Genomic DNA, 16,800 nt, shown 5'->3' with positions numbered 1-16,800 from the left:
CACAACCCAGGCATGTACTCTGAACAGGAATCGAGCCATGACCTCCTGGTTCATAGGTCCATGCTCAACCACTGAGCCACGCCAGCTGGGCGATATATATTATCCTTTTAAAAGAGGCTATATTGTAACAATATTTTAAGACAGTTTCTGAATTCTGTCTTCTTGGAAAGTAAACTGTTCATTGTTATAACTTGCAGAAACATGATGACTAATAATGCTGTTCTCCTAACAGAAAATCCAATCAGATTTGACAAGTCATGAGATCAGTTTAGAAGAAATGAAGAAACGTCACCAGGAAAAGGAGGCTGCCCAAAGGGTACTATCCCAAATTGATGTGGCCCAGGTACATATATTTGTAAAAACTAAGTAACTTGTTTTAGGTCGGTATTAAAACATAGTCTATATTAGACAACTAGATTGTTAGAAAAAGTGGATTTGAGGGCATTTTTTAAAAACTACAGTATGTTATATAAATGATACAGACTTTTTTGGGTTTTACATTTTAAGAATAAAATAGGTTAGTAAGTTATCTTTTATTATCCCATCTAATAAAAGAGGAATATGCAAATTAATCATCACCCCGTCACACCCACCAGCCACGCCCACCAGACACGCCCACCAACCAATCAGGAACAAGTATGCAAATTAACCCAACCAAGATGGCTGCAGCCATGGAGAGAGCAGGAGGGAGGCTTGGGTTTCCCCAGCGATGGAGGAAGCCAAGCTTTCCACACACCCTGGCTGGCCCATGCCTCCACTTAAGGCTACAAAGTTTCAATTATAGAAGATAAATAAATCCCAACAGAAATGGCTGCCGCCACGGAGCAAGCAGAAGGCTTGGCTCCACTCCAGGCTACAAAGTTTCAATTGTAGAAGATAAATAAATCCCAGATACCAGGGCCTCCACTTGGGTCACCAGGGGGCATGGCCAGCCTGCAAACCACCACAGGCCCCTCGCCCAGGCCACCCCATGCCCCATGGGAACCCCTATCCTGATCCGGGACACCCTTCAGGGCAAACCAGCTGGCCCCCACCCATGCACCAGGCCTCTATCTACACTAATAAAAGAGAAACATGCAAATTAAACATCACTCTGCTACACCCACAAGCCAATAAGGAGAGAGTATGCAAATTAACCTAATAAAGATGGCAGTGGCCACGGAGCTGGAGCAAGCAGGAGGCTTGGGTTGCCCTCAGTGATCGAGGAAGCCAAGCTTTTCCCCGGCCCTGGCCGGCCCTGGCCTCCACTCAAGGCTACAAAGTTTCAATTATAGAAGATAAATAAATCCCAGATACCTGCTTCCAGCAGGCCCTGACCTACGCTCAAGGAGGCGCTGAAAAAAATAAGAAAGAAAAAAAGGAGGGGCTGGGAGCCTGGATCATTGGGGGACATGGCCAGCCTTCAAACAGCCATCAGCCCCTCACCCAGGCTGGCCAGGCACCACAGAGGGACCCCCCCACACCCTGAAGGGGCTGTGGCTAGCCTGAAAGCAGCCCTCAGCCCCTCACCCAGGGTAGCCACACACCTATGTGGTGAAGGTCCCCACTGGGGGCTTGGCCAGCCTGAAAATGGCCCTCAGCCCCTCACCAAGCTGGCCACACCCCCATGGGGTGAGAGTCCCTGCTGGGTGGCTTGGCCAGCCTGCGAACAGCCATCAGCCGCTCACCCAAGCTGGCCAGGCACCCCAGTGGGGACCCCCACCCTGAAGTGGGTGTGGCCAGCCTGAAAACGGCCCTCAGCCCCTCACCCAGGCTGGCCAGGCACCCCAGCAGGACCCCCATCCTGATCCAGGACACCCTTCAGGGCAAACCAGCAGGCCCCCACCTGTGTACCAGGCCTCTATCTATACTAATAAAAGGGTAATATGCTAATTAGACTGGGAGACCTTCCAGGAGACCTTCTGGACATTCTTCTGGACAAAGCCATGGTGGCAGGGCCGAGGTAGAGGTGGTTAGAGGCCAAGAGGGGAGGGCAGTTGTGGGTGATCAGGCCAGGATGGGATGGCAGTTGTGAGTGATCAGGCCGGTGGGGGGTGGGCCATTGGGGGTAAGCCGACCAGCAGGAGGGCCAGTTGGGGGCAAGCAGGCTATCAGTGGTGGTCAGTTGGAGGTGATCAGGACAGCAGGGGGGCAGTTGGAGTGAACAGGCAGCAGGGGGCAGTTGGGGGTGAGCAGGCCAGTGGGGAGGGGAGGTGGGGGAAAGCAGGCCAGCAGGGGGGGCAGTTGAAGGCGAGCACACTGGCATGGGGGGCAGTTGGGGGTGATCAGGCTGGCGTGGGGGCAGTTGGGGGCGAGCAGGCTGACAGGCAGAGTGGTTAGGGGCAATCAGGCAGGCAGGTAGGCAGGTGAGAGGTTAGGAGCCAGCAGTCCTGGATTGTGAGAGCGATGTCCGACTGCCGGTTTCAGCCCGATCCCTGTAAACCGGCAATAAGACATCCTTTGAGGGGTCCCAAATTGGAGAGGGTGCAGGCCAGGCTGAGTGACACCCCACCCCCGTGCATGAATTTCATGCACCGGGCCACTAGTCCTATCTAATAAAAGAGTAATATGCAGATTGACCATCACTCCAACACACAAGATGGCTGACACCATGTGGTCAAAGATCCTGCCCCCATGTGGACACAAGATGGCCACCACAAGATGGCCATCAGGAGAGGGCAGTTGGGAGGGACCAGGCTTGCAAGGAAGGGCAGTTGTGGGTGATCAGGCAAACAGGGGAGGGCAGTTGGGAGGGACCAGGACTGCAAGGGAGGGCAGTTGGGGGCAATCAAGCTGCAGGGGAGGGCATTTAGGGGTGACCAGGCCAGCAGAGGAGGGAAGTTGGGGGCAAACAAGCTGGCAGGGATGCAGTTAGACATCAATCAGGCTGGCAGGGGAGTGGTTAGGGGGTGATCAGGCTGGCAGGCAGAAGCGATTAGGGGCAATCAGGAAGGCAGGCAGGCGAGCAGTTGGGAGCCAGCAGTCCTGGATTGTGAGAGCGATGTCCAACTGCCCATTTAGGCCCAATCCCACTGGGATCGGGTCTAAACGGGCAGTCGGACATCCCTTGAGGTGTCCCAGATTGGAGAGGGTGCAGGCTGGCCTGAGGGACACCCCCCCATGCACGAATTTCATGCACCGGGCCTCTAGTATTAAAATAATTGGTGAATTCTTTCAAATGCACATTTTTTTGTGTTGGACAAATGGAAAACAAAAAAAATTGTTTTGGTGTATTTTTAGTTTTGTTTATAACAATAAATAATTTTAATTAAAATTGAAATATGACTGATTATTGTTTGGATGGCAAAATTAAATTGGTGCTTTCTTACATTGACAGAAAAAATTGCAAGAGGTTTCCATGAAGTTTCGGTTATTCCAGAAGCCAGCCAATTTTGAACAGCGTCTACAGGAAAGTAAGATGATTTTAGATGAAGTGAAGATGCACTTGCCTGCCTTGGAAACAAAGAGCATTGAACAGGAAGTAGTACAGTCACAGTTAAATCACTGTGTGGTACGTATTTCTGGTGACAAATACTCAGCTAGCCATTGACTTTCTTTATTAAGAAGTATTTGATGGTACTCTTTTATAACAACAAATTGTTTTAAGATAACTGTAAAATTCACTATATAATTTTGAGGTTAAGAACAAAAATTAGCACAGATGGATTAAAATACAAGAACTTTACTGAAATAGTAGACATTTATTGTCCCTTCTATGTGTATCTGTTTTGAGTCCAAAATTCTCTAAGGACTGTGCAGAATATAGAAGAACACCTTCATTATTTAATTCTTATGTTACTTTGAATATATTTTTAATGGAAATACTGAAAAGAAATACAGTAAGTCCTCACCATCATCGATAGGTTCTGCAACTTTAAGCAAAATGAAGTGTAATGAAACTAGTTTTACCATAGGATAATTGATATTAACAAGAATTAAGTTCCTACAGCATCTCATCAATGATACAATGAAATGTTGAATGAAATGACATGATTTGAGGACCTGCTCTGTATTAGTCTGGAAACAGCAACAACAATAGTTGCAATAATAAAACAACATGCCAGATATGAGTACCAAGTATACTTAGTGATCTACACAATTAACCTTGAATTCTCAAGGCCACAGATGAAACGAGGGAAGTTAAAGACAAAAGGTGATGAAGAGCAAAGTAAGATTTCAATCTTACCACTCATACTCCAAACCTTAAGATCTTTCCATTAAACACCAGTGCCGGATATATACTGAGTGGCCAGATTATTATGCGTTCAGAGATGATAATAATCTGGCCACTCAGTGTATACTGAAACGCCACTGCATCACAAAGACAGAATAAAAAGTCTCAGATGGGGGGAGGCTCCCATTGAGGGTGAGAGAAAGATCATGGCGGCAATACTGGATAGTTTGTGTGTGTTATGGATGCAGAATCTGAGGGGGAAGCTAGCCTTGGAGTTCTTTAATCTCAGAGTGTTTTATCCCAATAACACATCCACACAAGTGTTTCTCTTGACATTTCTTGAAAACGGGAGAAGAAGAATAAAATTGTTTATCCGTCATGATGGCCTGGAGAACCTCAGAGACCAGCAGAAATCTACCATTGTCAAAGGCAAATAAAGCACTACAGCAAAGACAAGATGTGGTATTTGGCAAAATTGATCCTATTTGAAGAATGTCCATTGACCAGGCTTTGGCTCAATTTAAATTTAGTGACCAAATAAAAAGGAGCCCAAACAATTAATGAGATTCTTTTTTAATATATTTTTATCAATTTCAGAGTGAGAGAGAGGTAGAATGATGAGAGAGAATCATTGATCGGCTGCCACTTGCACGCCCCCTACTGGGGATTGAGCCTGCATCCCGAGCATGTGCCCTTGACTGGAATCAAACCCAGGACCCTTTGGTTTGCTGGCTGGCGCTCTATCCACTGAGCAACCGGCTAGGGCAACGAGATTATTTTAGCAGCACAAGATATGGCAGTGAGAGACCACAATGTGGAATGCAGATCCAATTTATACATCGCTGAGTCCACCTCAGGGCGAGACCAATACTTGAAATGCATTCAATTCCATAACAGCGGTCGCTTTGGGATCATGGAGAAGGTTTATTGCCATTATTTTGTGAAGTTGTTGGAATCCCTTCCACCTCCACCTGAAGCACTAAAGACAGCAGCCAATCATGCCAAATAGTATATTCAGGAGCTTTGAAACCAAACCACCATTCACATTTTGATGAGAGAATTCAGGCTCCACAGTGTATATAGTTTGCCATTTATTTTCTAAAAACAAGCAGTATTTAAAGACAAATAATTTTTACTAAAAAAGCCATAGACAGGATAATTAGCCTGAAGTGTAAATCTTCACTGGACTTTGGAATTTGCAGCAGTGCCCTTTGTTGCTATTATTAGAAATTCACCAGGTCATATCACTTCTCTGACAACATAAAGCTGAATTATGAGGACATATACTAGAGTAATGGAAATATTATTATAACTCTATGTGTTCAATGGACTATTAAGGTAGAAATCACCTACAATAAAAATGCTGAATGTTATTAACATTAAAGGGAAAAATGTTTATATATGTAGTACTTTATGTTTTAAGGATAGTTTCTGCATCTGCTTCATAGCATAAATGAAAAAGAGGCCTGTAGTACATTTCAGTCATATCACTATGAATGGAAAAATATAATTTTAACAAAAAGCTTTATATATTGTAAAAAATTATGAGGAATTTTACATATGATAACATTTTTTATAATACAGACTGCATTTTAGTGATATAATTATTATACATATTCTTAGCTCCAAAAGAAATTAATAAATTTTTAATTTTAATAGATTTTTAGAGGGAAGAAAGCAGGGAGGGAGGGAGGGAGAGAGAGAGAGAGAGAGAGAGAGAGAGATGAGAGAGAAACATCAAAACATGGATTGGTTGCCTCCCACACAAACCCCGACCAGGATCGAACCCACCACCTTTTGGTGTATAGGATAACTCTCCAACTAAGCCACATGGATCAGGGCCCAAAAGAAAATTTGAATTTAATAATGTACAGTTATTAGTTGATATAAGATGCATAATGTTAGGAGTATATGGGGACATATGTCTTCTTAAATATTGCACAAAGAGTTAAAGGCAAAATGACCCAAGTACACTGTTGTTATGAATAAATATAGGGAGAGCTATTGTTTATTTTCTTCTAGGAACAGGTCTCTAATGGTACCTCATAAAGTTTGTCTGATATTAACTAGAAGCTGAAAACAAGCTGATTGGTGCCCAGCTGTGACTGTGCCCTGATTCAGTGCACAGGAAAAAGCTCAAGGTGCTTGCTCAATTCATTTTTGGTTATGGTTTGAATGTCAGGACCAGATCAACTAGTCCTTTCATAATGACGTATTTTCGTTACAACTTTTAGATTTTAACACTTAAGATGCTTTATTGCATATAATATAATCATGGCCTTTGCCTTCAATAAATTTTTATTCTGTTAAAAAAATCATTGCAAATAAATAGAAAGAGTATGTTCCTAAAATAGTGATACATGTTTTCTCTGCCTATTGGAAAACATGATGTTAATGAATACTACTGCCTTGAATGAATCTCCATCATAAAGGTAAATAATTAAGATTTTTTTTTAAATTTGAAGAGTAAATAATTTGGAAGTATCTCTGATTCCAAAATTCACAAAGTTGATTTCCAGCATGACAATTAAAATTTTGAATGTTTCTAAATACCCAGATATGTCTATAATTTCTAAGATGGAAATAAGGTAAAAAAAAAAAAAAGTAATTCATGCCCTAAAGAGTCAGCCTGAAGACTGAAGGGTCCTGGATTAAATTCTGGTCAAGGGCACATGCCTGGGTTGTGGGCTTGATCCCCAGTAGAGGGCGTGCAGGAGCCAGCCCATCAATGATTCTCTCTCATCATTGATTTTTCTATCTCTCTGTTTTTTCTATCTATCTGATTTTTCTATCTACATTCCTCTCTGAAATCAATAAAGATATATTTTTGAAAAAAGTAAATCACAATAGCTAAAATTTGGAAACAGCCCAAGTGCCCATCAGCAGATGAGTGGATGAAAAAGCCATGGAATACTACATGGCTGTAAAAAAGAAGGAACTAGACATTTGTAACAGCATGGAGGGACCTGGAGAGTATTATGCTAAGTGAAATAAGCCAGTCAGAGAAGGATAAGTATCACATGATTTCACTCATATGTGGAATCTAATGAACAAAATAAACTGATGAACAAAATAGATCCAGAGACAGAAGCATGGAACACACTGAGGAATCTCAGAGGGAAGGCAGAGTGGGGTGGGTGGGAAGAGATTAATGGGGGGAATTTATGTGCATATATTTGTAGCCCATGGACACAGACAATGGTGTGGTGAAGGCCTGGGTGGGGCAGGTGCAGGGTGGAGGGGGGGGTCAATGGGGAAAACAAACAAAGGAGACATCTGTAATACTTTCAACAGTAAAGATGAATTAAAAAATAAAGAAACAAACAAAAGCAAATTATCTGGAAAGCTCAGACAGAACTCACAATTATTGATAAAGGAATATTTATTTCAAATAATCATCAGATGGGGTTAAGATGGAAATAGATTATGTGTGTAGCCTTAATGAATAAGATAACTGCTCAGCCCTTAAAAAACATTTTTAGACATTGATTTTTAAATAGGAAAGAGAAAACAAATCCAATTTCTGTTCTAATTCCAAAAAATAAAAAAACAATTACCTACCAGCAAGTTTATTTCCTAGTACCAGTGAAATAAATAGTTGTCATTCAGACTTAACCCCTGACCAAATTAAAGCAGCAAAAGTATAATGTAAACTATGATATATGCATATATGCATAGACACATATCTACATATGTTTATGCATGCATGTATGCATACAAATACACATACATTTCCAGGAAAATAACTGCAAGGCAAAGTTATGATACTTGTTCCACAAAGCTTTGTTATGGCAATATACTTTGTGAAGCAATGTATGTGTTCTTTGTAGTTACGATGTACATGTGAGTTTTAAATAACATATTTATATCTGTCTATATTTAATTGATCAGCCCCATTAAAATAGGTTTGTATAATCTAACATATGGAAAATTTCCTTCCTTACTTCTCTATGATTTAATATACCAAAAGTATGATTTGGAAATTTAGATATTTTATCACCACTAAAATGTAAGCACCATGAGAGCAATATTGAACGTGTCTGTCTTGGCTATGACTGATTCTCTAGTCACTCGAATATTATGTGGAATGTAGTAAGCACTCCATAAATATCTTGTGAATGAGTAAATTAATTTTTCCAAACTCACAACTAAAATTATATAACTATAACATTAAATATATTGTATATCAACCATACTTAAATGAAAAATAAAATAAAATAAACATAAATCAATAACATCTAGAAATAAGCTTTACAAATTTGTATTGAAGAACTAAATATATATGTGATGCACTCTTACTTTAGTAAGAATAACTAAACTATACATGTCTATGTGTGTATATATTATTGCAAATAGGAACTTGAAATAAATAAAAATGCAAAAGCTAGATGTTGATCACAGGTGCAAAACTTAGCCCCCTTAAAACTATAAACATGAAATAGCAATTAAGGTGATCTCTGCCCCTGTTTCTTTTTATTAATAACAGTATGAGTTAGACACTGTTGCTTCTTCTTATTTTTTGTGTTTTTTGTTTTGTTTTAAATTAGAACTTGTATAAAAGTCTGAGTGAAGTGAAGTCTGAAGTGGAGATGGTGATAAAAACTGGACGTCAGATTGTACAGAAGAAACAGACGGAAAACCCTAAAGAGCTTGATGAAAGAATAACAGCTTTGAAATTGCATTATAATGAGCTGGGAGCGAAGGTACGTGCACTGAAACCGTAAGAACTGGTTTCTTCCCACTTTCCTTATAAATCATAAAGCAAGATGCAGTAATTATGTACAATAAATATCTTAGAAATTCTTAATGCCTTTCAATAGATAGATACATACATATATACATTCATACATATATACATAGAGATTGAGATAGATTCCCATGTGCAATCCTTAAGAAACAATAATTAATCAATGAAAATCTCCCAGTCTACATTAAAATATTTAAAGCTTAGAGAGATTGTTATTGGTCCATCAGATTGTTCTAAAAGGGTTACTTTGATCTATACTTGTCCTTTTTTCACTATATAAATATACATGTGCTGATTCAAAGGCTGGTAAATTTTATAAATGAATTTACCTACATAAAAAAAAGACAAAAAACAACAACAAAACAAAAAAACGAATGTACCTACTTATGTTGAGGAACTATAGAGTTGACATTTTCTACATAGATCACATTAGATGAAATAGAGCTGGTGTATTCCACAGAATTTGTTTCCCTGTCTGTCAAGCATTGCATAATCCACGGTATTTGATTAATAAGATAGCATAGAGAGCCAGTTAAGTCCTATGGCTCTGTGATTATTTTCATATTTTTGTCCTGATCAGAATCTAATGACCAAGTCCATCTCAGTGTTAAAGATGTTTGCATATCTTCAGCTCCTCTTTCCAAAACTGTACAATGTCTAGAACAGTTCTCTCACTTCCCTCAAATTCAGAGCTTTGATGGTTCAAAATAATTATAGTTCATAAAAATATTCATAAAAAACATCAAGGACTGACCTGGCCTTTGATATGCTGTTATTTTACATTGCTCTAAGCTAACTAAAATATATTTTGGTGCTCAGCTAAAAAATTCAAGTGACATTTGGCACTTAGTAATATCATTAAAGCAAAATGAAACATTACTAACAAATCATACTTCGCTTTAATAGCATGGCAGAATACAGCAAACATGTAGGACAGAAATTTATTTTTGAAATAAAAACTTAGAAATATGAGTGATAAAGGGAATATTTAGAAATGTCATCTTATAAAAATGCTAAATAACTCATCTGCATTTAAATCTTCCAAGCTCCTTCAACAACAGTGGTTTTGTTTAATAAAATCAGAGGAAACAAAGGTTATCTGAATGTATTATTATTTTTATATGAAAAGAGACAAACCCTTCTATTTTATATGGTTGTACTTGCAAGAGTCAATATGTGTTACTTTTTTATATTAGTCACTTCAGGGTGTAATAACAAAATGCCACAAGCTAGGTGACTTAAACAACAAAATACTTTTCTCACAGTTCTGGAGGCTGGAAATTCAAGATCAAGTCTAGTGAGAACTCTCTCTTTTCCTGGCTTGAAGATAACAGCCTACTCATTAAGTTCTCACATGGGGGGCTGGTGAGGGGAGGAAAGAGAGAGAAAGAAGAGAGAGGTCTTTTTTTCCTTGTAATAAGGCCATAATTATATCACCCTATTATTTCATTTATCCTAATTCCTAAAGACCCTATATTCAGATACAGTCACATTGGAGATTTGGGCTCAATATTAATTTTTGGGACATACAATTCAGTCCACAGCACTTTTCTTACAAAATATGATTAGTTAGTTTACTATCACCGACTTAGCTTAACTCTTCAATGAATAAAAATTGAAAAGTTTCTTATATCTAACTATATTTAATTTCATTAAGAGATAGTACACCTAGCAATTCAGATGTAGTAATACTTATAATTCCTTGATTCACTTCTCTATGCTTTGCTTTGATTTTTATAGAAATACACATAAACTGCAATATTCTTATCAGCCTCAAATTTCAAAGCCTCTGTACTTATATTAGCTTCACATTTTTAGGTTTTCATGAAACATTGACTGTTGAAATATTCTACTGCAAATGGCACTCTTTAAATGTATTCCTTCCCCACACCGACATACACAACATGTAAAACTCAACTTTCCTTAAGATGGCAGTGTTTCCTATTTTATTAAATCCTATTTAGCTGATATAAACACAATAGAATAAATAAAAATCAATAATGCATTAGCTCTGGGAAGATAGAATTTCTTCGAAATATTGAATCTAGAATTATTTTCTACCAATAGTGCATACAAAAATAACTATGCATACGAATACATCTTAAGGTATATTTTTTCTCCCACACATGAATAAAATTCTTGCAGTTGAAAGGGCAGATGCTTTTACTTCCCCGAAGGAAAAATCTGTTTTAAAAAAAGTTGACTTTGTAGCCTCAGTAACAAAACATTTTTCAAATTTATATACACTTCTGTTAAAGAAACTAGCAAATTTTGTTGAGTATTTGGAATTCATATTAAGGTTTCAGGGTGTTTATTTTGATTGTAGCACTTTAAATTCTTGAAACTTATTTTCACTTGTAGAACACACACACACACACACACACACACACACACACACACACACACACCAGGAAGAGATTCTGGGCTTTTTATGAAACCAACTAACCTACACATTTATACAATGTAGGCACATCTGGAGAGCTGGTGGAAAAATACACATTTGTCTCTTCTTCATGTGAGAATGTGAAACAATTTGATTTTGACGGTCTTTTTTTTTTCAACACAGAACTGGAACACCAGATCACATTATGATTTTCTCTATTAGTGAGAGTGAAAATGTTGTTTGGAATCATTATTTTTGCCCCCATTAGGTGACAAAAGCTTGTTTAAAGAGGAAGTGAATTATTTTTTGTGTTGTTTTTATGCAAAAGTACCACCCTTTACTGATGCAATGACAATAACATTAGCCATTGTAAGCATTATACAAATATTTTTGTCTCTTGAAAGACTTAGTATTTGTTCTTCATTTTGATTTCTTATCTGCAAGAGTAAGTTTCATTTGCATATAGTGGATTGTAAACCTCCTGGTGCATCTCTGTGACCAATGATTGAAGGTTTTCTAAGAGAAATGTGCCATATCTTCAATTTGACCTACGTATTTTTTTAAATGCCATTAATTATTTACATTAAAAATAATCTTAGCTTTTCTTTCTGCCTGATACAGAACACTACATTTTGGAGAAAGCACCTCATCTTTCCTAGATTATGTTTCTTTACTACTAATGTTCAGAATATATATATATATATATATATATATATATATATATATATATATATAGTTTTTCTAAAATGTTATTCTTAAAAAAATAAGAAGAAGGTTATTTTAAAATGACAAAAATATGGAAGTTCCAATTAAGTGGTTATAACTAAAGCTGAATTAAAACTGTAAACTTAATTATATTTTATTATCATTCTTTTCAGGTAACAGAAAGAAAGCAACAGTTGGAGAAATGCTTGAAATTGTCCCGAAAGATGCGGAAGGAAATGAATGCCTTGACAGAATGGCTGGCAGCTACAGATATGGAATTGACAAAGAGATCAGCAGTTGAAGGAATGCCTAGTAATTTGGATTCCGAAGTTGCCTGGGCAAAGGTATCACTGAAGGGTATTTGTAACATGCACAAAAACACACCGTTATATAATTTTATAAGGAACTATTAGCGTGCAACAATAATCAAATTATAAGTATTATCTTGCTTCATTTTCCCTTTTCTCAAAATTTCATCAGTAGTTTAACTCTTTCAAGACCATGATAGAACCAATGGGAAGCTTTAGCAAAAATCTCCCTGAAGCTTGTTTAGAATTAGGTAAGTTATGAATAAGTCATTTAAAAATACATACATTTTTAATCACAAAGTGGGTCCAAAGAAGAGATTGTATGTCCCCTAGTTTGACTAAGACAGATTGTACAGTTTGACCCTACAGCCAAGAAGAGGGCAAGGATACATAGACTGCAGACAGGTGAGATGGGCAGGTCAAGCAAGATCAGCACATGGCTTATGTCACAATAAGAAAGAAAATCTCAAGGTGTCTGTGCAGCTCCTATCATTTTCATCACCAAAGGACACAGTGTTTTCTTTAATCCTCAGCTGGGAAATTCTTGCTGTTTCTCTGAAAGCCAATCAGACATTATCACTCCCTAAATTGAAGATCAAGGTCTTCATAACTTATTTTTTTCAGTTGATTCATCCTAGAAAGTGTGTTGATATAAAGGAAAGAATTGCTATTAATAATGTGTTTTTACCTTAAACTTTGCCAGAGCACAGGACATTTATTAAAAAATAAATCATAGTGTTATCGGTGTGAATGGGATATCTCTTTGCCTACTGAGTGCTGGGGGTTAGGTCTTTATGATATATCAAGAAAAAGAGTTTTCGGAGGCTCACACAGGAGGATGAGTGATTTTTATTTGCTTGGAATCACATGCCTGGGTTAGCAAAGTACCATTTCCCTTACTCCAGTCCTGTAAGAAGTACAGCTGGGGATTCAGCAGAGCTAGAAGCAAAGCCAATGTCCAAAGTTTCCTTTCCATATTACAGTGGGTCCAGTTTAGGTTCAGGCTAGTTGTACTCCATTAGCTTATTGTGTGGGATCCATATGGCTGTGGGCCATGTGGGCAAATGTCGGGGCACAGGTGCATGAGAGCCTCTGAGAAACCAGGAGCACAACACAGCAAGAGAGCAAACTCCTTTGTTTAGGAGATTAAATATCTCAAATCTTCCCACGCTTACCATGGCCATGCATACTCTGGCCAGTGACCTGTTCCCCGGTATGATTGACAGAAAAGTACCTTCCCTATGTCACCCAGATTTTATTGGGCATGTGTCTGTTCTCCCCCTATGCAGTCCCTTTCTCCAGTGATCAGTGGCTCCCTGGGGAGTGTTAAACTTCAGCTTACTGGCAACGCTGCACAAAAGGCATGTCTTTAATAATTCAACAAGACTATCTAGATTATCCAAAGTTGGATATTCTTAATTGCATAATATACAAACTTACAATTATAAATGAGTCCAAAATTGATAACTGATTTTGTTTATGTACATTCAAAGGACAAGTAAATATAAAATTTTGTCACTTACATTTTTTCAAATAAATAGTAGTGCATGAATTTCTTTCTTCCCATTCAGAATAGATTTATTGTTAGAGATGATATATTGAATTGTATTTATTAGTTCATATATATATATATATATATATACATTATATATATGTATATATTCACTTATTATTATAGTAGTGAGTGTACAGAGAGTACAGGTTAAAAATTACATTGGCCTTACTTTTTTCTTATCACCCAATCAAATATTATATTTTTATGTGATGATTTAGTTTGAACCAATGATAATCATATACTTAGGTGCAGGCTGAGCTGCTGTAAGAAATAAGTCAAAAATACCATGGCTCTAAGAAGATAAAAATTTATATCTCTTTGAATTTATGGGTGGAAGAAGTAACTTTTCTCCATGAAATGCTCTGAAGTCTTGTGGTTATTTGTTTTCTCATGGTAACACTTGCTCACCACCACCATTCCTCAATCTCAGCCCACAAAAAGAAGAGAGAAGATGAATTGGAAGACAACCAACTCTTTCTTGAAGATGTATTATGACAGCTCCATGCACTATCTCTGCTCATATTCCATTTGCCAAATTTTAGTCACATAATCATATCCAGGGAGTGTAGCAAAAGATGGTCTCTAACTGGGTCACCAACATGTCCTGCTAAAATAATGGTTGATTCTTATACTAAAATGAAGAAAGATAATACATTTCTTTTGGTCAGTATCACCCCTGTCTTTTACATCATAAGACAAAGGCAAAGAAAAGCCTGCATGATCTGTCTCTCTGTAAGTACACATGACTGATGGAAGTTTCCACCATAAAAACTGATAAGCAAACAAAAAAGCCCAGAAAGACTTATGACCTATTAAACTATGAAATATAGTAAAATGCACATGGGCAAGTAGTACAAGTAGAGGATTCATGAAAATGATCCAGGCTTCATTCTTAGGCATCCTTCCCTTAAAACAATGAACAATATATTTGATTGTTCATATCCAATTTTAATGTCTGCATTCATTTGCTAGGTCTGCTGTAACAGAGTACCGCAGATTTGGTGGCTTAAACAACAGAAATTAATTTTCTCACAATTCTGGAGCCTGGAGGTCTGTCCTAGATCAGGATTTCAGCAGGGTTGGTTTCTTCCGAGGTCTCTCCCTCTGGCTTGTAAATAGCTATATTCTCATGTCTTCATATGATCTTTCCACTGTACATACCTGTGTCCAAATTACTTTTCTTATGAGGACACCAGTCATATTGGGTTAGGGCCTACCATACTGATCTTATTTTAACTTAATTACCTCTTTAAATGTCCTATCACCAAATATGGTCACATTCTGAGGTGTTGAGGTTAGGACTTCAACATATAATTTTGGAGGACACTATTTCAGCTCATAACAAGGAAATATGTCAAAGGATAGTACTTCATTATATTAATGTTTCTGAGACACAATTAAGCCTCTAACAATGCGATAGCTTTATAAATATAATGTGGAATGCTAATGTAATGGTACAGGGTAATAGAACTGGACATGAAAGGAATTTGAAAAAATCTGACTACAATTTAAAACTGAGGTGAAGTCATAAAGGTATGCCACATATGAATTCCCCTTAAGGTCACTGCATAAGTACCTACAGATATATTTTTGCATTAGCCCCACCCTAAAATAATTAAAATATTATAAGATAATGAACTTGGCAAATATTTCTAGATTATCCTTGTCATGTTAGAAGGCTTGAGTGGTCTGGAGATGTGGCAGCTTTTTGAGTCTGGCTGGTTTTCTATAAAACCAAGAAGCAATACTAATTTGAGCTCCATCAGGAAAAAAGCATAGAAAGTTGGCATGTCTTATTTTATTTATATAATAACATATTGCTCTTTCTGGATCTTTTGAAACACTAAACTCCTAATTATACACTCTGAAATATCTTAGTGGTCAAAGCAAAGTATACACATTTGCATTTAAATTGCACAATCTTTAATAATCTCATTTTTAAGATGCTGAAGCTTTTTCAAAAGTCATAATCATATAATAAAAACATGTGACCTACAGATCTACAGCAGTCGTATTTATGATTCTAATTTTTAACATGAAAATAATCAAACTCTCATACATGAAATTCCTATTTCTCCTTATTACATTCTTATTTCACATGCTTTCTTGGTAGATGGAGAACTTGACTCAAAATGTTAGTGTCATCTGCATTTCAAAGGATAGATGTCAGATGTCTTTAAAAACAAATTGAGTATTTATTTAAATGCAATACATTAAAGGTATTTGCCATTCATTCCAAATATTTTTGATTTGGAGAAAATTTGAATATAGAGTCAATTTATTTTTTAAACTGTTTCATTTATTTCTGCTGAATTTCACTCAATTCTATTGATATAAGAACATTATATTATTTAAATCTGAAAATACTTAAATATCTAGATAAAAATATTTTATACATAAAATCAGATTACTACTGAAATGTTTATTTGACCTTTAGTTTATGCAAATAGAGCCTACTTTCAAATATATTGACTATAATGAAATCTTTTCATTTTTATTTTTACTATATTTAAATTATACTTATTTATTATAGATCTAACTCCAGAAAAAAAAGATTATTTGATGTGGCTCAAATACATACATGTGATTCAACTGTCAAAGATAAATAAATCAGAATACTAGAGAAAGGGAAAATTGCAGTAGGAAAATAATGGACACTTTGTACAGAAATATGCTCACAGTATCCCATGGTAGGTTGAATAGGCAGGGAAGAATAAAGCCTCAAAATTTGTCACCAAGCTTCCTATCAGACAAAACCAACAAGTAAACATGTTTTTTTAATAGTTATAACACTTAACATGAGATCTATCCACTGAAATTTTTAAAAGTGTATAATATAGTCATGTTAACTAGTGGCACAATACTGTACAGCAGATCTCTAGAATGTATTCATTTTGCATAACTGTTATGGAAGGAAATATACTGATGAGATTCAAAATGTCCACATTA

At 37.1% G+C, this 16,800-nt stretch overlaps 1 protein-coding gene and 1 pseudogene across 3 annotated transcripts in view; both read left to right on the top strand.

Annotated features, from left to right (window-relative positions):
* DMD (dystrophin) overlaps positions 1-16,800 on the top strand; it is a 2,362,317-nt gene that overhangs the window by 904,324 nt on the left and 1,441,193 nt on the right. For both annotated transcript variants that reach the window (XM_079764882.1, XM_079764883.1), the window contains exons 31-34: positions 233-343; positions 3,317-3,490; positions 8,701-8,856; positions 12,162-12,332. In XM_079764882.1, coding sequence (XP_079621008.1) covers positions 233-343; positions 3,317-3,490; positions 8,701-8,856; positions 12,162-12,332 — 612 coding nt within the window. The remainder of the gene's footprint in view (positions 1-232; positions 344-3,316; positions 3,491-8,700; positions 8,857-12,161; positions 12,333-16,800) is intronic.
* LOC307095984 (large ribosomal subunit protein uL22m-like) lies at positions 4,360-5,255 on the top strand (annotated as a pseudogene). The gene is made up of 2 exons: positions 4,360-4,690; positions 4,917-5,255. The product of its transcript is annotated as a large ribosomal subunit protein uL22m-like (transcript).

This window comes from Cnephaeus nilssonii (assembly GCF_951640355.1).
Source record: "Cnephaeus nilssonii genome assembly, chromosome: X".
Taxonomy (NCBI): Eukaryota; Metazoa; Chordata; class Mammalia; order Chiroptera; family Vespertilionidae; genus Cnephaeus; species Cnephaeus nilssonii.
This window is presented reverse-complemented; position numbering and strand designations above follow the sequence as displayed.